Consider the following 24869-nt stretch of genomic DNA (forward strand, 5'->3'; position numbering starts at 1 on the left):
CATTTTCTATGTTCAATTATCTCATATGTACAACAGGTGCCAAATGAGACATTATCCATCTTACATGCCACCATCCATTTTTTTCGTCCATCATGTGTCATGTGTAAACAACCTCACATATGCTAATGCGCCACATGTGTCACCATTCATCTTCTCTTACACCTTACATGTGCTATTCTTCCACATGTACCACTATTTATCTTACTTGTGCCCTACACGTGCAAAGCACCCCCACATGCACCAATGTGCTATATGTGCCCTTGTCCATCTTCAATCATCAAATAAGTTATGTGTTAATGGTGTCAATGTACACAAGTATTATCATCTAACTTTAGTGCCCACATGTAAGGTTTTCCAATAAACGCTATTACTATGTTCAGGCTTTTCATGAATCCAAACATACCTTGAAGGAAAATCTGTTAGAAACCATGAAAGCACATGGAGCGGAATCAAGCGAAGCACATGTAATCCCACAAACAAACCCAAACCAGAACAATTGGATTTTTATGCGAAAAAGCCTATGCGAGAAAAAACTGCGACACAAAGCGACAAATAATGCATTGTAGAAGCATAATTACAATCTTACAAATTTGAACAAATCTCGAATTTCCTTCAAACCCTAACTATGCCCTTAAACCCTTGGGAACATTTTAGAAAGCCCTAATACATTTTAATCACATCATAATTCTGATTACACCCAATGTATATACTTTTATAACCATAATGGGAAACAAATCCCCCACTTACATGCGTGCTTGATGAGACCTTCGATGGCATTGACAGACATCGAAGATCCTTCGATGCCATCGTATAGCAACTTTCAAAACTGTTGAACAATCAAATAAAAAAAATAAAAATAAAAAAATTGAATTTTCTCGATGGGATGGAAGAATTGAGTAGATTGTCAATAGCATTGTCATATGCTCGAGATAGCAACGAGTGATCTGTCGATGGCATCAACAAACCCAGTTACAAACAAATTTGAGACATCACAACAAAATCTACAGAAATACATAAAATGCAGTGGCAAGAATCCTAAACAGAGAAAAGGACAAGAGACCCCACCACATTCCAAAATCCAGCAGTGCCTAGGCCCACCAAAAGCCAATCTCAACTCTTCATCGAGATTGGATTGGGATATCCTTTTGAATTATCCCATCAACTGCCAAATTTCTACTCTATCTTGATTCAAGCAATCAGTTCGGTGGCTTGAAATTTACAGTTAAATCCAATTATAAACATCTAATTATGATCCAATCGGGGGAGATTTTTGGGTATCTTTCATCATGGTAATTGGTAAGGCCACTATATGGAGGGCTGGATTGCCAGAAGGTGGCCCCACCTTTGCAGTTTATTTCTTGATCTACCATTCAATATTTCCTCTTTCAAGAGACCATTTTTGGTGTTCACTGCAACTTTCCAGCTTATGTGACCAATAACAAGACCTGCGGACTCTTTCCTTTACTTTTTTTTTTCTTTGCAGCATAGTTCTAAAACTCACTGACTCTGACTTGAAACTCAGCTAAGTCAACTCTACTAGGCAAGATATCGAGCTGAGTCTCTGGAAAACTCGGTACTCTTAAGGGACTCCTCAAGTCGACTGCTTGGATAACTCCCCTGGACCAAGCACTGTGTAGTATCCCAATTCAATATGGTATCCATCAAACACTTGGAAATTTGGTATGTCTAAGCAACTATCAGAACTTGCTGAATCTGAAGTGAAACAGTTGCTCGACACGGTAAGATATTATATTCGGATCCGCAAATAATGAGAAGTTTGATCTATGTTTTTCAGGCTGATGTCAGAAAAAAATAATAAATAAAATTTGGGAGCATTGATTCCATTGAATGTCACTATAACTATGCATCGACATAGGCTAGAAAGAGGAGAGAATTTCTTCAAGGCTTTTTAGTTCCTGCCCCAAGAGCTATGTTACCCTGAAATCCCAAAGAGGTATTATATGTGACTCACTCGAGAGACTGTTTTCTTTTTGCTTGACGAACCAGCAGCAGAACATTTGAGACCAACCTTTCGACAACCTTAGTTGATGGTCTGGTGGATATATATATATATATATATATATATATATATATATATATATATATATATATATATATATATATATATATATATTCAAGTTCATCACAAGAGATGAACTGAAACAAGCACCGAATGAATATGGAATGGGTGATGAAGCCACGATCAATGAGATTGACAAAAAGATCATGTGAATCATTTTCTTGTAAAGAGGAATCATATGATCCTCACCCTGGCAATGAGCGTATGTGCGAGTCTTCATTTTGAACAAGTGGGGTTAATGTTTCAGTGACCCAAATCATTTTTCTGGTGGAACCATCTTGGATGGACCACAACCCAAAAATCTTCCAGATTGAAAGATCCACCAGCCTTCCAATATCCACAACCCCCCCGAGGTTGAATACGAGGCTGAATATCCATCATTGCTGTATTTCGTTTCCTTCCTAACTTTCCATTTGCAGGCCACCAAAAAAGTTGGGATTATTGCCTAGAAGTTGGTATATGGACCGTCCATATTGGGTCCCTTCAGATCAATGGATAGGGTGAGTGAACCATTGGCCTCACTTGTACATACTCAGAATCTGTGGATACTGTCCATCACGTTGTGGAAAAGAGGTTAATATAATATCTTGAAAACTCTTATGTTTTCATCTCATTGCAACCTAACCAACCATATAATCTCCTGAGATTTCTCTGCTTAATATCATGTAAAAACCCATATCTAATTTTGCTAACTCCAACTGTTAAAAGTGTTGTAAAAATGCCAACCGTCTGATCAACAACTGGATATCAACCATAAACATTAAGCTTTTTCGGGTCCATCATTGTGATCTTGCATACCTCCTGTAAGACGTATTGACATCAGTCTTGTGAATTATTGCATTGGATTTGCAGGCAAGTTGTTTCCCTGTGTACTGGGCTGTTGGTTGTAACACTAGAAATGTTTTCAGCAAGCGTAAATTTGTGTTGGAAATAGATACATAGGACCCACTCAAAACTGGAACTCTTGACTTACCAGCAACCATTTTTCATCTTGGGAATTGAAATAGTGCAATTTTCTAACATTTCGATTCCATCAATGAATCGAGAAGAGGTATTTCGGTAATTAGGACAGCCATTATCGACTCCATCCTCCATTTGCAGCCGTTGGTCCGGTCATGAGGATAATGCCACCTGACATGATTTTGGGCTATTGCTCACCCTCACAGTGACCACTACATAAATGATACAGAACATTTGCCATGTCGCATGGAATGTTAGAGACAAATGGCAAAGGGTTCCCTTCCACTGTCATTTCACAATAATATTTTTAATGGAGAATTTGGGCAACGAAGTATGCGTATGTGAATTATGTGAGAGATGCCATGCAATGCAGGCATGATTCAAAGGTTGATGCCATCATGAAGATCACCTGTGACCCATGCATCAAGTGGCAGCCACACCGTAACTGTATAAACTCAATGGAAAAAAAATACAAAAAAAATAAAAAATCATCTCCCTGCACATGTATGGCCCACCTAATAAGTTTTAAAGGAGGCACCCACATTTTACAAGACTTCAATGTGCGGCGGATGATAAGTTGGCAATAAAATGGGTTAGCTAGATGTGGGTAAACTGATGACAACGTGCATTTCATTCAAGGTGCATCCCACAGTGTCATCACATAAATTATTTATCAAGTAGAAATTAATTCGAATGAGCATAGCCGTTCTAAAACACAACCCCAAACCAACAGGTTCTAACCCGTTTAATGGAGAGCAAACCATTAGCACATGGCCCACCTGCAGTGGAGGGGGAAATAGCTATTGAACATTTAACTGGACCCTCATTCCCATCAGAAAACCTCTAGTGTAATTTCACTTGATTCATGAGATTTTTGCAAGATTGCGCAGCAACTTGATTCTTTTTGGTCATTCAATTACTAATCCATCTTAAAACATGCTTAAGGTGGGGAACAGCTTTTGTAAGAGCCCTGCAAGTGCTACTTGCATGAACAGGTGCCAAGGTGGCACCTGTAGTGTTCCAGGCAATTCAATTTGTGGGTTGGCCCCCAACTGTCCCTGCCCTCGCCTGAAAAATCAGACCAGCCACACTCATTGGGAAGGCCACACTTGGAAATGGATGGTTGTAAAAAGATTTGACCCACGATCAACATTCAACATGCAAAGACAGCCAACTGATAACTGGACGAAGCTGATTTTGGCAGCCAAGATATGTAAAATAGTGGGGCCCAATGGGACCAGATCTCCAACACATGTTCCTGACGACAGGAGAGCCCACAAGCACAAGTAGCCCTAGCATCTCTCTGTACTTTGCAGTACCTCAAGCAAAAACAAGCTCAACCAAAATATCAAGAGCTTCTTGATGGGTAGAGAAGGCTTAAAACACACCAACATGATATGAAAAGAACTTTGGAAGAAAAAAAAAATGCATGTTTATTTTTTCATTAGCCTGCTTGTGATGTCCTTGGAACAGGTGGAATTACAACTGATTTCAGGTCTCCAGGGTAAGGAGTCCAAAGGCCTAAACCCCCCCTACTCTCTTTCAGTCCAGTGGCATTCCCTTGAAATTCGTCCAAGGACTTCACCCACTCAACCACAGATGAATGCTCCCTGGTATGCTTGTGCAATATGAACAGCGAATTGTACTCACAGTTACGAAACATGAAGAACTTGAAGGACCTGCCTAACCTGTACACAACGTAGCCAAAGCTTAGCTGATCCCTCGGGGTGAAGAGATTGACTTCATTGAACCACAGGCAGCTGAAAAGATCATTTAAGGCAGTGTGCTCCCGTATGATGACAGCCCCCTCTGGCACATCTGCATTTTGACACTGCATCAATTGTTGTTTGGAAACTAAAAAACCTGACTCAACGCAATGCCCAGCTGAGTTGATGGGTTGGCTTGATAGACTGACCCAAATCTTCATTAGGACCACATTTATTAGTCTAATATAAAATATTAAAATTTTGAGAATTCTTTTCTTTCAAATTTAATATAAATTGTGGTAAAGGCAATCGTCCTCAAGCCTTTTCCCCCTAAAGAAACCAGGCTCTCTTTAAAATTGCAATTTTTATCAACTTTAAAATTTCTTTTAAATTGTACATGAAACCAAGTCGAGTCTAAAGCCCAAGTTGCAAGTAGATTCAATGAGTTTTAGTACTATGGATTAATAATATCTTTTATTTATACTGTGGACTATTATATCATGAAATGTGCTAGGAGTTTCCTTCTCTTACCACTGAGTGTATTTTTCATTGGATTCCATGGTTCCATTCCCTCGTAACGGTATATTTTCATGTGAAGATCGATCAGCGGCCGAGCATAGCGCTTCCTTCTTTTGATCGCATCAGCCTCCTCATAAATACTTTGGTGGTGTTTATGGCGCGCAATAGCGAACGTGTGCTTCCCACGCCAGAGATACCTGAAAATCAAACAGATGCAACCATTTACATGTTGTCAAGGGAGGGCCAGTTTGGTAAGACTAATGCAAATGTACCGATAAAGACTCAAGACCCAGGATGGCAAAATGTCAACACACAAATCTAGAAACTTGCCCAATGAATGCATTGAGGAAATGTGAACATGTTAATTTAAGGCCTGTTTGGATAGTAAAAAAAAAAAAAGGAAAAGAAAAGAAAGTGAAGCACTTTTCTCATGATGGGATGCTTCACTATGTTTGGATATCAAAAATAGCAGCAGATTCCACATAGCAATCATTATGCTTTTCCAGAGTCGACTTCTCCAGCACAGTATACGACGTGAGCATTGTTTTACAAAAAATTTAAAAAAAAAATTATTTGATATCCAAACAAGAACCCTGAAATGGAATTCATGGTAATCCATGTTTGAAATAGTGCATGGGAATCATAATTGGGTAACTGTTACGTTTTCTTCTCTTCCAGCTATCCAAACATGCCCTCCAGTTAAATATATGAGAGAGGAACAGGGGAAAAGATACTCGGCCCAAGGATACACATGGTATACATGGGCCTCAAGTATATGTGGGGCCAATGGTTAGGTGCTCCAGAAATTGATGTGATGGGCTCCACCATGGATGAACCATGCCCCAAATGTTTCCTTGATGGGAGAATCATAGATCAGCAGCCTCCTAATGGAAATTTCCAAAAAGAATACAGAAAAAGACCTTGATCAATAGAAAAGAAAAGGCCAAAGATTGGATGGCTAGATTCATCAATTGATGAACAGGACCCATCAGATCAATGGAATGGGTCATCTAACCATGGGGTCCACTTGTACAAACTGAGAGCCTGAGGATACTAATCATCAGAACAAGGAACATATAATTCCTCATTTGTCCACCTCAGTAATGAAAATGCTGAAGTTGAAAACAGGCAAAGATCACACCACCTTTCAAGAATAAGCAATGGATCAACTATAAGCTCCATCTTCCCATCGATCCAGATGGTATACTGAGCCTCCGGAAATAGCCTGTGGGTTAAAATCTTTGGGACCTTCCCATTCCTTCTGGGCTCATCATATGGAGGATGGTGCAACACCACGATTCGCCAAATACCAACCCATTTGCCACCGTGCCTGTCCTCTCTGACGCTAACATTCTGCTTGATGAAATCAAGGGACTTTTCGTCTACCACCATAAGAAAGCAAAAAAGTTTTTGGGAACGGAGGCTTATATTCGAAGGTTGATGGGGCGTATCATAACCATCAAAAATGCCAGAGGCAACCACGAATCTACATTTCTTGGCATATTTGACATCTACAGCATCCATCTCTGCACCCCCATTTTGCATGAAACCGCAGTGCACCTGAAAGACGTAGCGAGTGACAAACAATACCAACTTTTCGAGATTTAGGGATTTAAATGACCAATCCAACCTGCGGTTTCTACACTATAGGGATGAAATAGGCTATACAATAGAATAGAAATCTTGATTCATCTTGATATAAAGAATTAACTTATCCCACAGCATAAAACAAGATTCACAGAAGTATAAGCTGCGAGTATATGGCAAATCTCAGTCATGTATACAAGCATGGTACAGCTACCACAATTCTCTATGAGGGGTAAAGTCCAAGTCTTTTAGAAGGGGATGAGAATTATTATGAATGGCAAAAGGAAAACATGCACAGTATGTAGTTTAACCATGATTAGCTTTAAATTATGTTGATGGGCCCCATCAAGCATAACACGCTTCTTTTAGGTTTTTTTTTTCTTTTTGAAGCGATAATAGCGAATTTTACTAAGTGGCTGTTTGATTTTTAATTTCCCTGGTAAATACAGGGAAATAAGTAATTATTACTTACCCCACCTGTTTGAAATTCACGGGGAATTACGTTTCCAAAAGCGGTCCATAAAATACCTGTTATTACTGATTTAAATATGTGGGCCCCACCATGATATATGTGAGTTATCCACACCATCCATCCTTTGTAAAAGTACATTTTAAGGCATGAACCCAAAAAATTAAGAAATCAAAAGCTCAAGTGGACCACACCTTAAGGAACAATGATCATTAAGACGTCAATGATTGAAAGTTGTTTTCTCCCTAGGGCCCACATTGATGTTTATTTGTCATCCAACTTGTTCATATGGTCACATAGTTATGGATAAAGGGGAAACAAAAATATCAGTTTGATCCAAAACTTTTAGGGTCCTCAAGAAGCTTTCAATGGTAGGAGTTCAATTCCCATTGTTTCATGTGTTGTGGTCCACTTGATCTTGGGATCTGCTTCATTTTTTAGCTCATGCCCTAAAATGATTTGGCTAAAGGGATGGACGGTGTGGATAAGACACATACATCATGGTGGGCTCCATAATTTAACAATTTTCTCCTCAGGCGTGTGAGGAGTGTTATAAATGAAAAGCGGCGGTGAACATCACCTTGGAAATCTAATGAGAAATACACTGGTAAATAATTATTACCCATTTACCTTGAATTACCTCTGTAATTAGAAAATCAAACAGGCCCTAACGTTTTTGGCAGCGGTATTTAATACAAAGAAAAGCAAAACAAGAAATAAAACACAAAGATTTTACAACTCAAACCAATTAACAGGAAACTGATCAGCAACTAATATATTAGCAGCATGCCCCCATTCTACTCTGTTAGTTTTGAAACAAGAATCGCTAGAAACAGAGTTTCCTGTACACATCAAACTTGAGTGCAAAGACTGGAATAAGAGAATAATTGTTTTATATTCTTTTTTCTCCACAAAGATATGAATGAGAGAATAGTTGTTTTATCTCCTTTTTTCCTGTGTTGAGAAAGGAACCCATATCCTTAAGGCAATTGATACGTAGAACCAATACTTGTACAAGGTGTGAAAGTCCCATGGATAAAAGAAAAAAAAAAAAAAGAATGGCCCTCGTGCAAATTTGAAGAAATGGTCCCCACCAAATCAACGGCTTCAATTTCATCCATATTCTTTGACTTCATAAGCGTAAAGACCTCTTTATTCCACAATTGGATATCTTTGACCACTTGGAGCTGAGAGGTTTAAAAAAGGTTCGAATTTTGAGGTTTAGAAAAGGTTTGAATTTTGAAACCCATTGAATTTTGAAACACAACCTTGGAGAGAATAGTGCCCTTGAATGTATGTCATCGGCCAACTCGCTTATACTAGGCAGACTCTATGCAATAATAACATGGAATTTCAAGATAAAAGCAATATGACTATCTTTTGTATAAGACGATCTTGTTCTTATCTTTAAAACCCACTTTGAGGGAGAGGACTTGGCATTGAAAATCCTATTACACATACCTTCATGGTTGAATTCAGTTTAAAGCTATCTTCTCTTTGCTTCCAGCTTTGATGCCCTCCAAATAGTGGAGGAGACTGGGGTTCAGCCTTTACATGCTCGTCCACCAAATAATATGATAGCTTCTGAGGAATCGTGTCGGGAACTCCTCTCTCAGGAATGACTATGGAATTCGGATCATCCATGACAGGAATTGGACAACCTAATTGCATTATCAGCATGGAAGAATGAGTATCAGATCCTCTGTATAACAAAACATGCCTAAGAATAGAGGTTTTGTTTTATTATAATCTTACGGTGTTGTTTCGGAATGAGTCCCATATTGTCCAACATGATAAACACCTTGCTGTCTTTTCTACAAATACCTGCCAATTCAGACACAGAAAACTAGTACATAAAACGGAACTCAGAGAAAATATGAAATATCATTACCACAATGTGGACAAACCTTGATTCTATATATTAAAAGAGAAAAAAGCAGCAACATCCTTGGAGAACATAATGAATTAACATTATCAACCTAGAAGAAACAGAACTACACTCCCAGTAACTCCTACATTTGTTGTCTAGTTAGAGAATAGGTGTCAACCATTGAGTTTTCTTAAGAGGGCCAGTTGTAGGGAACCCCTGTACAGCTTACCCTTCCAGGATCCCATCATACACATGGCAGAGGGGAATGTGGATCAGGACCATCCATATCACGGATCATGCATGTATGGTCCACAGTTCAAAAAATACCAACCAGAAAAGTCCTACCCATCACTTCCACCCACAATTTTCTGGTTAATAGTTTTTTTTTCACTGTATATTTGAAGAACACTAGTAGCTAAGATCCTCTAACCAATGTGGTTTCTGGACAGCAGTCCATCTATGATAGGGCACACTAGATTTATGGTCCCAATCAACCTTTGTGTCTTACCACATACAACATGTACAACGGCAGGTGGGTTGTAAGGAAGTTCTCAGAACCAGGGTATTGTATCACTTCATTCTTGAGATGAGCCTATACAAACTTTCTTGTTAAAATGAGGTGATTGTGAACTTCCGTAATTTTTATTTAGTGCTCACCCCTACCCCCACACTCGGGATCTATGGTCCCAATCAACCATTTTGTTACCACACATACAACATGAGGTACATTGTAAGGAGTTCCCAGAAAACTGGGGTATTGAATCACTTCCAATATTGAGATGAGCACTGTGGAAGCTCTCTTTATTAAAATGAGGTGTCTCGAACTTTTACAATTCATAATTGTTAGTGCACTGATTTGTGCATCTTGTTTGTCAATCACGCAAGTCCTTGTGTCATATAGTCGGTTGGGCCTTTGGAAGTTGAAGACCGAAGACACAAGAGTACAAGAGCATCAAGGAGCGAAAAACGGGTGAATGAAGTGCCTTGGTTGCCCTAACCCTTGACCCAAAACAACCCTTGAACCTCTAGATGATCTTAAGCTTAATAGGTAAACCTTATTGATCATCCCTTAACCTTAGGAACCTAATTAGAACATGATAAGTAAGGCTAGAAGAGTTGCGAAGCTGCTGTGAAAACATACGCCCAAAACAACAGACTTCAAGTGATGCTCGATCCCATCAAGTAGACCTCAAGGGGTCTTTGATGGCATCAAAGATCCCCTTGTTGGCATCAAAGGGAAGTTAGATATATCCAGTAAGAAATTCATATTTTATTTGATCTTCTATGGCATCGAAGACCACTCTCGATGGCATCGAACAAAGAGTCAGATATGTCCAACAAGAAATAAACATTTTATTTGATTTTCTCGATGACATCAAAGTCTCTCCTTCGATGACATCGAAGCTTCACTTCGATGGCATTGAAGACCACTCGATGGCATCGAAAGATAATTCAGATATGTCCAACAAGAAATATATCATATTAAAGCATTGAAGACCTTTCGATGGCATCGACAGAGCCATTATCTGCCTGTTTTCTTACCGTTGGAATTCGAACTTTTTATAAAAGGCATTCGGTTCTTGGGCATTCATATGAGTTTTGGGTACAATAAAAGCTTAGGTGATTCCATGATCATATCCCTCATCTCAAGCCTCTAAACCAAAGAGTTTTAAGTCATCTTCTTTGAGATTAACACTCTAATGAGGATTCTAACCTCCACCTTTAAGATGTGTTTAAACTCCTCCATTTTCTACATATTAGACTCAACCTATATCGGCATACCATTGTTTAAATCCTCTAGAAGACGCATCTAGGTGAACCCACAGAAAATACAACTTCCCATTAGTTGTAGGAGATTCAATCAACCTCCCATCACCTTGGTCACCTCAAAGGAGCAATACATGCAAGGTGTTGATCTTGGAGCTGGAGCCTTAGCAAAGTATCGGCATCATAATTGAGGGAGCAAAAGGGAGTTGATTGAAGCACGGGAGAGCATCGATCAAACTACCTAAGAAGGCGCTACAAAAAGGGCTCAATCTGACAAGTTGTCAAGTGTAAGATTATTTATACTCTCCTCCCTTGTGTAGGATTGAGGATAAGTTTGTGACCCAAACTTGAATAGGTTCTTGTGTACGACTTTAGCTCTTGCATAGGGCCTAAATCCAAGTTCATGTGTAAGACATTGGCTCTTGTGTAGGGCCTAAATCATTGGTTCTTGTGTAGGACATTGACTCTTGTGCAAGGCCTAAATCAAGTCCTTGTGTGGGCCACCGGACACGAGTGTGTACGTGTTAGTCGCCATGGGAACCTTCGACGGTAGTAAACGTAAGTCTTTGGACTAGTACCATGATTGTTGGTTAGCCTACGGAAAACTATCTAAAGTCTCTTGTAGGATCTTCCGACTAGAGTATACGTCAGTAGGTTCTTGTGTAAGACCTAGGTTTGTGGCGAGCCTATAGAAAACCACATAAAGTCTCTTGCAGGAGCCCTTCCTTATATAGGATTGTAAAGGTTAGAGATTAACCTGATTTAAAACATTCGATAGTGAAATCCGGTACACTTATGGGTTGAGTTTATCGGCCAGGAATGGAGTAGGAAAATAGAACCACTAAACATGCTTGTGTTTGGAATTATCATTTGTGCACTTCTTTAATTATGCTTATATGATTGAACGTTTAATTATTTGTATGCATGATTAAATGAATGCTAGGACTTGATACCTAGCACATTCCACACAAATGTACACTATAATGTTATAGACTAGTTGCTTTATTGGCATATCATTTATAATCTATGTAATTGGACCCTCTGTTGGCTTAGAAGCCTTAGAGTTAATTGTATTGCTTAGCTTATGATACAAGACAACTAAGCACTTGCTCTAAAAGCTCAAACTGCTAGAGAGTGGCAAATCAATCCCTTTCTCATAGCCCAGACCCCACTTCCCATGGGTTAGGACCTCGACCGAGCCCTCCTCGTGGGCCCCACTTCACATGGGTTCCGCTTCACACGAGTCACCCATCCCGAGTATGTCCCCACATCCCATAGGCTACCCCACTCGAGCCCGGTTTAAAAACACCCCTGCATTAATCACACACGGTAAAGAGTCTCGAACACGAGACATCCCACTCTAATACCAATTTGATGCAGGACAACTAGTCACTTGCTCTTTGAACTGATAGAAAGTGGCGAATCAATCCCTTTATCTCATAGCCCAAGCCCCACATCCCATCGGACCAAGTTAGGGCTGACCTAACTCGATCCGGTTTTGAAATATGCCTAACCCAAACTCGACCCTACTCGGTACTGAGTCCAGCATGCCTGACCCGATCCAAGTCCAGTATGCCCTGGATTGATCCGGACCGAGAGAGAGAGAGGATGGTGATGGTGGTGGGTGGCTGTCATGCTTGAAAGAGGAAGGTGAGAGGGAGTAGAGAGAGAGAGAGAGAGAGAGAGAGAGAGAGAGAGAGAGAGAGGAGGGCGGTGATGGTGGTGGGTGGCTGCCAAATTTGGAAGAGGAGGATGAGGGAGGGAGAGAGGAAGAGGAGGATGAGGGAGGGAGTTTGGGTTCGGATCGGGGTCGTGTGCGGCGAGTAGGTTTAGAGATACTTAAAAACTAGGGTTATATATATATATATATATATATATATATATATATATATATATATATATATATATATATACCGACCTTCGTGAAGTTTCGGGTCGAGTTACTGGGTAACTCGGACTCGACTCGGTTTGAGTTCGAATTGGGCGAAGCCTACTCGGTTCGAACCGACTCACCCATTCGGTTCAGATCGAGTCGGGTCCGAACAAGTCGAGTCGTCCGAGCCTTCATTCCTTAGCTCCGCCAACCTTCCGTACGCGCAACCGTGGTAATCCATTACACCACAGGCGAATTTTCAATAATTGGTGCTAAGCAACTACCCCGACACACTAAGATAAAATGGTCCCAACAAACCTTCCTATTCATCACATTTACAAGAGGTAGTTGTAACTAGTAAGGTAGTTTCCCAAAAAAATTACGGTACCATATCACTTCCATTCTTGTGAGAAGCATTGTGAAAGCAATCTAGTTAAAATGAGGTGACCTTTTAACTTCCGCAATTCACAGCTAATGCTTTAAAAAATAATAATAATAATAATAAATAAATAAAATAAAAATCAGAAACTAAGGCAAACTAAACTAGCTTGGTTATCATTTCATATGGGAGTTTATAAGCAGTGTGATCCAATTTTTTGTCAAAGAAAATGTGGCAACATTTCATGGAATATGAATTGCAGAATGTCTGTTGCAGTAAATGGTCATAGGATCCAGATAAGAAACAAAAGGCTGCAAGTAATGATCTAAAGCACCTACATGTCATGCTGAAAAGCCATTTAATGATCTAAAGCACCTACATGGCATGCTGAAAAGCCATGACTTTGTATGAAGCTCCACTACCAAGGCAGTAGCTTGGTCATCATTTCATGTGGGAAATTTATAAGAATTGTGATCCTCTTCTGTCTTTTTCTTCTTTTTTTTCATTTTTCTTCTCTTCACTTGTCTTTTTTTGGGTTATAGAAGAGGCAGTAACTTTTCATGGAATATGAATTGCAAAATGTATGTTGCAGTAAATGGTCATAGGATCTGGATAAGAAGCAAAAGGTATGCTGCAGTAACCTCTCTTGGGTGGGGGCGGGGGTGGTGTCTCAAAGTACGGGCAGTAACATTTCCTGGAATGTGAATTGCAGATGGTATGTTGCAGTAAATGGTCATGGAAACCAGATAAGTTACCAAAGGATGCAAGTAATGATCTAAAGCACCTATATGGCATCCTGAAAAGCCATAACCTTGTATGAAGCTCCACTAGCAAGGCAGTAGCTTGGTCATCATGTCACCTCCTGACTTGATTGTAAGCCAGGGGTAATTTGAAATCTTTGGTTGCAATTAAACTTCTAATTTCTTGGAGAATATGGATCAACATGATTTCATGCACTAAGTTACCTATCCTAGAGAAGATTTTAGTTACGCACTACATGAATAGTATTATAGTTCCTACAAATTTGGGGGGCACTAATCTATGCATGTGTACTTGCAGAAGCGCTACAGACTTGTCGTGCATGTAGGGCTGTCAATTGGTTGGGCTCAGGCCAGGCAAAATCAAAATTTTGAATAGGCCCAGCGTGAAAAGTTCAAAATCCAGGCTGAGGCCAACCCCAGGCCCGGCCCATTGACAGCCCTACATGCATGCAGTGTGCTCAGAAATCCATGCAAACAAGCATGTCCAATGTGAAAAGCTCAAGTGCTGTTCCACTTCATTTATTTTTCAAATATTGCAGCTCAACTGAAACCATAAATGGCATTGCATTCAAGATGTTCTATTTTAGTCTCTTGTGTGCATAGATTGGCCAATCTCTCAGCAGATGCAGTTGTAGACAAAAGAATCAAGATGGCTTCTCATGTAGGGATCTGCAGTTGCTTTCGGATAAACTCGGCCACCGACAGGCTTGGGCAATGTAACAAGGTCAGTGTTTGAAGTATCAGTATCACTATAAGTTTTGCTGGTCAGGGTACAGAAACAATATTGATATCACCAATAACTGGAATTGTGGGAAAACATGGGGCAAATAGTGGACTTTTTCAATGAAACTTTACGAAATGCTAAAATACATGTATTGCATATTTAGGAATTAAAAAAATTGCAAAAAGAATGCATACATAATAAGCCTCCATTTAATGGGGCCTAAAAGCATATGTTGTTATAAGAAATCAGTCCAACAATCCCATCCATCCCATCTATCCATCCAACCCTTCATCCAAACATCCGTCAATGTTTCAAAATATTGACAACACATAATATTTCGCCGAGGAATTGTCAACAACTGGAAAGGAAATGAAAGATTGTGGTCTACATATCGCACATGTTGCAATAACGATAATTTCGTGATATTATCGATATTATTGTTGAAAAATTGAAAATTGCATACAACCATGCGCCCATTAAAAAAAAAAAATGAAATGGATACTTTTTTAATGAGTAGATTTTTGGGGATATCGATACACTGGCGATATTATCGAAATATCACTGATAGATTGGTGATACAAACAACACCTGGAATTTACACAATAAAAAATATTGACGATATCGATACAATGGAGATACTTAGCAATACATCGCCGATACCTGGAATTTTTTTATATTACTAGTGTTACCAATATCGTTACCAGCGTTATTGGTATCGTTGAGTTGGAGATGCAGATAATATCGACGATACTTCAATAATATCGGGGATACTCCGAACAATGAACGAGCTCACTTTACTTCCAAAAAGATTTGTGTCACCAATGTCAAACATGTTAGACACATTCAACTAATACGGCAAAACCTCATTTAACTTTTATTATGATACTTTAGAAGTATGTATATACCATTTACATAATCCCAATGTCTTTCCAGTTATGAAAATACATACCTCTATGTCATATGCATTTATGAACTTCCCGTATATATTTTTCACAACCATAGCACTTCTAGTTTTGAGTTCCCAGTTTTCCAGGGTCCCTGTGTCTAATAAACACCGACATGCTTGCCCATGTCCATGTCCAAGATACATGCAGCTCAGGCTGTTTCTTCCTCGTTCAAGGGATGCTCACTTTTTCTCGACGGCTTGGAACCTTTATATATATATATATATAGAGAGAGAGAGAGAGAGAGAGAGAGAGAGAGAGAGAGAGAGAGAGTTCAAAAGAAGCTCCATCATCATCTTTATCTAAAGCCTTATCCCAATTAATTGGGGTTGGCTAAATGAATCATGTTTTGCCTTCCACCCTTCCAAGGGCCAGACCTTCAGTTAGACCATAGGTCATCAAGTCTTATCTTACTACCTCCATCCATGTCCTTTAGGCTCACCTTGCCCTTTTAGATCCTTCAACTTGCACCAACTCACGCTTTCTAACCGGCACAAATCTTGGTCTCCGTTGGACATAACCAACCATCTAAGTGTACTTTCCTCATCTTATTATCTATTGGTGCTACTCCCAAGTTCCCTCTAATGTATTCATTTCTGATTCTATCTTCTTTGACTTGCCACTCATCCATCTCAAAATCCTCATTTCAGCTACAATCATCCCATTGACATGTTGTTCCTTAATTGCCTAGCATTGTCCCATAAATCATGGATGGTCTTATACGCCCTAGCATGAGTTTGGAATGTCATACTGTTCAGATTCATGATGAAAGTTATGGCATAATTTTGACACCAGCTACCATCCTAACGCAAACCTCCTTTATCCAGGCTGGGGACCAGCAATGAGAGCGCAAAACTCCCACGGACGCGATGTAATATACTATTACACGGGTTAATGACAATTGCGGCATCTAATAGTCTCTTACATAGTCCAAAAGAAGTGTCAAGTAAGAAAGCAGAATTGTCAAAGCTGCTCCACGAGTATTTGAAACTACATCATATCTCCATTCCCAACAATTCTTGGGACACTAATTGCCACAGGTGTTAGAAATAAATCAGCCTAACTTACAATTCACATTAAACCAATCAGTATAACAAATTTAACTAGGCCAACACTTTCTCCACGATACCTGAAATGAAAGCAATGGAAGATTGGCATGACCATACGTGAAATAATAATGCGACAAGAATGAGTAACATCCATAGGATGCCTCCCACAAGAGCCAATCGTATAAAACCCCTCTTCCAAATAATCTTCATTGGAACATCTTGGGAGAACCTGCCTGAAAAAAGAAAACCATCTTCAACATCTGCATTCACCAAAGAGTTATGTATGTCATGCATCCCACAAGGCCAACTCCATTGAGGTATATCAAAGCAAGTCCAGACTCCAAACCTAATACTACAGAGAAAATGCCTTCCATTAAAATGTGTTTCTACCTTTGTTTTTCTGGCTTTGATTATTTCGGTCTGTTCTGCGGGTTGCCCTTGAAGAGAAAGAACGCCGAATATCAGTCTCCATTGTTCCCCTCACATCTTTCAAGGAAGGAAATGAATGTACATATTTATCAAGTCATCAAACACCAAATAAGTCAATTTGACAACAGTCTTTGGAAGTAAGTAATGACTAATAATCTTACTAATTAGTGTGTGACAAGACTGAAGTTAATCATCTCAACTCCTGGCCACACTAAAATCCCAGCATAAGTGACAGACAACTGCAAAAATAAACATATTTCCGATTTCAGTCATATTGCTTTCAACCCGTCAGAAAACAATAGGTCTAGCGATTCATAGTTCATGCATACAAGTAGATTTCAAACATTGCAGAAGATGTCAAAACTACAGCTGGACACAGGTTCAAATTTTTTTAAATATATTCCCATAGGAAGTGACTAGATATGCTTATACATGCTAGTTCCAATGAAATTTACTGAGAACAATAGCTACTCATTTAATCCCCAGTTTGGCTCCAAATGGGGTTTAAGCCTCAAATGCCCTTTGGAGTGTGCGTCCAAATGGGCCCTAAATCAGGTAAGCTCTGCCATGGATATGACTTGACACAAAAATCAAGCAATTCCATTCATTTGTCCGGCCATGCATTTGAATGTGAAACTTCAGCAATCTTTTTAAATCATCCTTGGTTTTCACATGTGCGCCTGCCTGGTCAGTTGACTGGCCTGATTTTTGTGCCAGGCCATCAATGCACATGAGCTTAGCAAAAAGCACCATCATTATTACTAGGAAAATAGTCCTGCAAGGTTTACAGAGGACCCCCATTGGCACTCTGCTGGTCATCTATTTTAAGTAGACAGTGGAAGGCTGTGGTCTCAAGGACTAAAATTTGTGAGGACTGGGCCTCAAAATGTTAATATTACAAAATGCAGATCTGACTAGCTAGGCATAAGACATTTCTCAACTACTCAAATTTCCATATAAAATCCAAGCAATTCTTCAAATGATGATAATGATGATAAAAATAGTAGTGGGAGTAGCAGACTGAGAGAGAGAGAGAGAGAGAGAGAGTACCCAGAACACCCTCTTTTAAATCAGATCAAACACAATTTCCTTGCTACAGAATCGTCAAAACCCACGTGCCCAACATTTCGACAGAATCTTCAAAAGGACAAGGGGTGGTGTTGTATAACAGACTTAGGCAAGATCTAAGCTAATTTCTATAATTTAATTCACTGAAAAATGAACATTCTTAAAGACCCAGCATTAAACAACACAAAATCGCACAACCAATACATGATTCAAAGTTTGGTAACTGTTAACGCATGCGAAATATGGGCCGTCCAGCTGTACGGCCCACCTAATGGATATGGATGTGGGCCGTACACCTTCTCTTGTCTATTCTTTAGGGATCATTTGGATGCCTGTAAATGGTTTAAGTTGTAAATGATTTACAGGTGTAAATCACACGTGTAAATCATTTACAGCCTGTCCTGTTTGGCTTTAAGCTGTAAATGATTTACATGTAAATGATTGTCTATGTTTGGATAGCCTGTAAATGGTTTAATTCCTGTAAATGGAGATCCAATCTTTCCATTTATAGCTGTTAGACTGTAAATGGAGTCTCTTTGTGGAATGTTTCTTTAGTATGTTGCACTATTTTCTTATAGTCACTCTTCTTGTTGTAAATCCGGCAAAGAACCCAATCATCTAGCTACAACAAAAAGATTTCTTAATGAGCCCAATTAAAATTTTCCCATAGTTTCCTACCAATTCTTATATTAAGTTATTGCTCTATATTATAGGTATTTTGAATCAGTGGGCTCACTTTTATAGCTAACTTGATGATTGTTTGACCTTAAGAATTGGCTTAAATATTTATCTAGATGAGCCTAACAAAATTGTATATTTGGTGCTAAGTTTTTTTTTATGTAATCATAACATATTGGAATGATTCCCTGCGCCAAACTTGATTCGATGTGAATATAAAGCTTCTTACCTATAAGTAACTTACAGGTTACCCAAACACAAAAACCAACTTACCTGTAAGTGACTTACAACCTACATCCAAACAAGATTACCTGTAAGTGACTTTCACATGTAAATGACTTACCTGCAAGTCACAACTTAAAGAACTTACAGGCATCCAAACACGCCCTTAACATTGCAGATATACAATTTGATTCTGGAGCTAGTTATAACAGTTTACATGTGTGCGAAAATACAAGAAAAAAAGAAGTAATTTTTTTGGTGAATGGTCAGACAACCAAGCGGCGAGAGGGAATGAGCAACAATGGGAGTGAGAAATGAACTCACACCCATTTAGCTGCACCCACACCTGACCCATTAGAGGCAGGGCTCAGGTGTCCAACAAGAGGGGTTGTTTGACACCCTAGAAAAGTACATATCTGGAAATGGGCTTAATTCATGTGTTTGGACGGCTGAAAGAACAGGTGAAACAGATTCTAGTTGGAACTGAAAATTAGGATCTGAAAATCAAATAAGTGATCATTCACGAAGAAAAATCCACCTAATCTAAAACAATCACCACTTTTAACACTAGAAATCACAACAAGTATCAAACGAGAACGGATCAGACCCCAATTTTCTACTATCTACGCCAAAACCCCACTGATTTCAACAAATCGAAGCAGTAAACCATCAAATCTAATGAAATCAACATCGAATCAACAAAAAAAAAAAAAAAAAAAACTTGACCACAAAAATGCTAAAAAAATTCATAAAATCATCAGATTTTCCAGCAGAAAAAGGGGGGAAAGCGAATATAGAAGGGACCTGACCGCCTCAGTCCTTGTCAAACATGCTAAACGCCTCCTTCAACTCAGAGATATGATCGTCCGTGAGCTGATCCGCCATTTTTTCTCTGAAATCGAGCAGAAAACGATGGAGATGGAAGAGGAAGAAAATCCCACGGAAGGAAAGAATCTTCCAGGGCTTTGTACCACGAGATTAGGATTGCGTTCTACCCCACAACCTAGCTAGAGACGGACGGTCCTATAAGGGGATCTGTGGAGAGAGACAGAGAGCGGGAAGGGAGATCGAGAGGAAGAGGGGGAGAGGAAGGAGAGAGATCGAGAGGAAGAGAGAGAGAGGAGAGGGAGGGTATGAGGGCGCCCGCGCGCGAGAGAGAGGGAGAGGGAGAGGGAGAGGATTAGAGCGAGAGAGAGCCAGAGGAGCCAGAAGCGGATTGCGCACCGACTCAGTACTGAGTAAACTCTGTGGGGGCCACCGTGAATCCATGTTGTTTATCCCCTCCGTCCATCCATTTTAACAAATAATTTTAGATCTTTAGCCCAAAAATGAAACAATCTTTAGCCCAAAAATGAAACATATCAAAAGCTCAAGTAGACCACAACACCAAAAACACTATTACTTAAACGTCCACCGTTGAAACGTTTTTGGGGGCCACAGAAGTTTTATATCAAGATGATATTTGTGTTTTCACTTCTGTGTGATCTTATATTCTTACGAACAGGTTGATAACAAATAAACATCATATAAGGCTTTGGAAAGGTTTCAACGGTAGAAATCAATGCTTCCACTATTTTCTATTGTATGGTCCACTTGAGCTTCAGGTATGCTTCAATTTTAGGCTTAACCCCTAAAATGATGGAAAAGATGGTTGGACAATGGGTAAACCGCATGCATTCATAGGGGACCCAACCGAGTTTACTCGGTACCATGAGAGCACACAACTCACACGCAGTACCATAAGGGCATACAACTCATACTAGTCTGGCATTAGTAATGTAATGTCACACGTTATGTGGGCCCACCATGATGTATGTGCTGTATCCACACCGTCCATCCATTTGGAGAGATAATTTAGGGCATGAGCTAAAGTATGAGGAGATTCAAAGTTCAAGTGAACCCCACCACAGAAAATAGTGGAGATTGAATGCCTACCCTTAGAAGTTTTGGATCAAGCTAATATTTGTGTTTTCCCTTATTTCATGTCAATGTTAACTTATAAACAACTTGGATCTCAAATAAACATCATGGTGGGCCCTAAAAAGGTTTCAATGGTGGGTGTCATTATCCCACTCTTTTCTATGGTAGGGTCCACTTGAACTTCGGATCTGCCTCATTGTAACATCCCGGTTTTCGAAACTCCGAGTATAAGACTCGTTTTTTGAAAACTCAATTGTTAACTTTTAAATATAGTTAAATTTTATGTACATTTTTTCTTTTCTTTTTCTTTCTCAGAGTTAGTAGTTTAACAGAAGAGGAATAAATCAAGCATAGAGGAAAGTCCCAATATGCATATCCAAATATTTAAGTAACTTCCTGTAGGCTTATACAAACCAACGTCCCAATATTACAAATAAATAAAGGAAACAATTTGATACATAAAACAAAATAATATTTTATCTAGTCTTAAACTGCAAGATCATGTAGCAGCTCTTGGGTAGACTTTGTACCCTGCTCCTCATCCACCTGAACATAAATATCATTTGAGCCACCTGCACTACATGTATGGTTATATATTCAAAGGATGAGTGACCAGCTGAATGTAAATTCCCATCAAAATTACACACTGCCGCATTAGTTAAGCATAGTTTAAAAAAGAAAACATACAAAACAATTCAAGATACGATCTTATTTGAATAAATGGATGCATAAATGCACATCAACTGGGGATGCACATACAGTTGGCCAAATGAATGGACCTTTCAAACAGTCAGTCCATTCATGCAATAGAATGGGCCTTTCAAACAGTCGGCTCATTCATGCATGGGAATGAGCATTTCAAACAGTTGGCTCATTCCTAGTAAGAGGGTGGACCTTTCAAACGGTCATACAAGAGATATTCGTAGGTAATGCATGTTTGGCATGCTTAAATGGTAAGATGGTAATGCCGTCACACTTTAATTTTTGTTATTTTCTATATATTTAGTTCAATTTGCTATTTAAGTCAAGTGAGCATCCAAATACACCCAAAATGATATGTTGTCCATTTTCTTATTCAAGCCAATCTTTTGAATTTTGTGATTGGAATTCCTATTAAGCAATCTTGCGAATTTTATTTTGACAACTATCAACTGTAACATATTTAAAAAAATAATAAAAAAAATCTATTGCTATTTTTTTATTAGCAGAAATTTTAGTGATGGACCAAAACCATCGGTAATTTCTGAACAAGTCAAAAATCAACGACGGATTTGTGGTGCATCGCATCTCCTAAGATCAGCGACGGACCATATTTGTCGCCAAATTTTAAAATGACGAATAATTTTGTGGGTTTGTAGTTCAACAGATTTTTAATTTTTGTGATGGATAAGATCCGTCATTTATTTGTGACAGAGTGAAACCATCGCATATTAGTGACGGATTCCATCCGTCGTTTAATTTTTGCGAGGCTGCATACAGTGATGGACGAAGCCCATCATTATTTGTGTTTTGCGACGCATCTGGTCTATCACAAATTCATAATTTTGGCATAGTGCATACTAGCTATCTAACTTCGCCCAAAGTCCCGTAATGGTCTTTTTATCAAGGACATTACAAAGGACGTCATCCATCAAACATAGTTGGACCACAATTTTCGATCTTATCCAATTCTTCCCACTTTTCATCGTTCATAGACACGGGACGCTTCACTATACGAAGGAGTACATGTTGCAACCTTTGTTAAAATAGAAGGCCTCTCATCTTCACCTTCCATAGTTCAAAGTTTTTTTTTTTTTCCGGTGAACTTCTCCATTTTATACTTCACGTTAGATCCCTTAATCATCATGTCTCAGATTTACACTCGGATCCTAACGAATAGCTCTGATAGCACTTATTGGGAACCCACAGAAGCAAACCCCAAATTTGGATGACACTACGATAAGCAAACGAAAACAAAGTATGCACAAGTACACATGAACTTTACGTGGAAAAACCCTCGTTGGGAAAAAAAATCACGGCACAAAATGATAAGCAATCATTATGAAAATGAAAATTACAAATGATGGATGCACTTACAATTTAGAAAACCTACATTCTCTCCTCTCTAAACCATAGAAATGACTTAGCCCTGATTAAAAATACTCTAATCCTACATTACACCCATATATATAATGTTACACCGGGAATAGGAAATAAAATTCGTGAAATTACACAAAATTGTGAACACCGTCGAAGTATCGATCAAGTAATCCTCGATCGATTGAGCTCCCGAACATGGCCTAAATTGTCCAGAGAACAGTTTAATTGAGTTTAAACTGTACAAAAATTGAGTTTCTTGATCGATCAAGCTAGGGGTTTAATTTATCGAACTCCCTTGTCTCAGACAAATTGAAGACATCCTGACAACATTCATCACGCTACCACTAAGTAAATTCGATGCCTCAAGAAAGCAGGTCAAGTGATTATTAGGTGGGCCAAAGTTCTTTAAAAAAACATGAACAGTTGGAGCATTTGACCAATGTTCTAAATTATATCCACCCATATGGCCCACTTGATGATCAGATCAACCTAATTTTCTAGACGTGGTATCATACGGTGGGGATCAACTCATAAGCATATTTGATCTTGCACACGTATTCCTCATTCAAATGTATGAGGTGGTGGGTGAACTTCAAAAGGGACCCACTTACCCGAAACCCGGTGTTACATTTAAAAGAAAAAAAACACAATAATGTAATGTCTCCCAAACTCCTCTTTTGTCAAAGTCAGGTAATAGCTCTTGCATGTGATATTCCTTCTTAACACAACCATTCCTTCGCTCCAAATACCCATAAAGATTACACATAAACTATCACTTAAATGCCCAAGCATGGTGGGATTACATGAATTCCCTGTACCCCTAAGCAATTTGGTGTCAACCTATGTCAACAAGATCTAGCAGTCCTAGATGAACGGTGTAAATATGGCCACGTGACCCTCGTAATATCATCATGTAATGGGTTGAATATATGAAAGACGGCTCATTGTTGAGCAAATCTCCAAAGAGGTTTGCTAAGCATGTGACTTGGAGATAAAGGCTTGTAACCATTAAGGCTACGTCAGTGTGGGAACATGTCGAAGGTTCTTGATGGGATAAGAATCCATTTGACAAGGACAAGCACGATCAAATGGAGGTAACCTCTACTTTATAGTTGGTAGTATGGAAGATTGTCACGTATACAAGGGTTACTCTCACGACTGCATCAAGATTTCTATAAATAGCAGAAGAAATCTTGAAAAGAATGATTTATGATCAATCAACCAAACCCAAACAAAAATCAATCAGTCAGCATAATGCTGCTTATCCAATCCTCCAAGACGCTTAGCGTAGCAATTAGGACTAGTCCAGTCTATCCCTTTGATTATTCCGAACTAACTTAGGGTTAACTAGTAGTTGTAATTCCCTTCCAATTTTACCTTCGTACTAGATCTGGAGAAAGACCTTAGCTTTAGGAATTGTCCAACTATGTCACATGCTAGGTCAATAGTGAGTTGTAATTTCGACATTACTAAGTCTTTGCTCATCAGTGCACTGCTCTACAAAGTACCCTACTGCTCTCAGCTAGGTTCATGATCTGAATTTAGTGGTAAGTATTCACCTTTCCTGGATATCTCTCCACTACATCTCCGCTCGGTCACATAATTGTTGCACATTTGAAAATCATTGGTTTCCAAGGTAAAAAGAACTCATAAGATTGTTAATATTCTCAACCTCTGTAAATCACCTAATAGCGCACTAGACAGTTGCTTGAATAGATGGCCGATCGCACTTCTGACCAAGATTTGCTCTATCTCCACACAGGTCAGTAGTTTTGGTTTGAATAT

General features: G+C 39.1%; 1 protein-coding gene across 6 annotated transcripts; it reads right to left on the reverse strand.

Moving 5' to 3' along the window:
- Positions 1 to 537: 537 nt before the first annotated feature.
- On the reverse strand, positions 538 to 20287 carry LOC131255947 (probable hexosyltransferase MUCI70). 6 transcript variants are annotated; one of them, XM_058256911.1, is made up of 10 exons: positions 19895 to 20287; positions 17279 to 17356; positions 17079 to 17174; positions 16769 to 16948; positions 9077 to 9145; positions 8783 to 8982; positions 6410 to 6825; positions 5278 to 5462; positions 4729 to 4858; positions 538 to 826 (listed from the first exon to the last, which is right to left on the reverse strand). In XM_058256911.1, the coding sequence occupies exons 3-10, from the start codon at positions 17158 to 17160 to the stop codon at positions 661 to 663; spliced, it is 1428 nt and encodes a 475-aa protein (XP_058112894.1). In that variant the 5' UTR covers positions 17161 to 17174; positions 17279 to 17356; positions 19895 to 20287; the 3' UTR covers positions 538 to 660. The 6 variants fall into 6 exon arrangements, with proteins under 6 accessions (XP_058112894.1, XP_058112898.1, XP_058112895.1 ...); XM_058256915.1 differs by lacking the exon at positions 538 to 826 and adding an exon at positions 2685 to 2881 and having other exon boundaries at positions 19895 to 20284; XM_058256912.1 differs by lacking the exon at positions 538 to 826 and adding an exon at positions 4157 to 4359.
- Between the last annotated feature and the right edge of the window lie 4582 nt (positions 20288 to 24869).

This window comes from Magnolia sinica, chromosome 9 (assembly GCF_029962835.1).
Source record: "Magnolia sinica isolate HGM2019 chromosome 9, MsV1, whole genome shotgun sequence".
NCBI lineage: Eukaryota > Viridiplantae > Streptophyta > Magnoliopsida > Magnoliales > Magnoliaceae > Magnolia > Magnolia sinica.

Excerpts from the sequence above, each read along its gene's own strand:
- LOC131255947 (XM_058256910.1), bottom strand. The coding sequence starts at position 17,160 with ATGGAGACTGATATTCGGCGTTCTTTCTCTTCAAGGGCAACCCGCAGA. Across the intron at positions 9,146-16,768 it reads TTCCATTGCTTTCATTTCAG|GTATTTGTAGAAAAGACAGC; the intron begins GTATCGTGGAGA and ends CTGAATTGGCAG. Across the intron at positions 5,463-6,409 it reads CCATTGCTTATTCTTGAAAG|GTATCTCTGGCGTGGGAAGC; the intron begins GTGGTGTGATCT and ends TTTGATTTTCAG.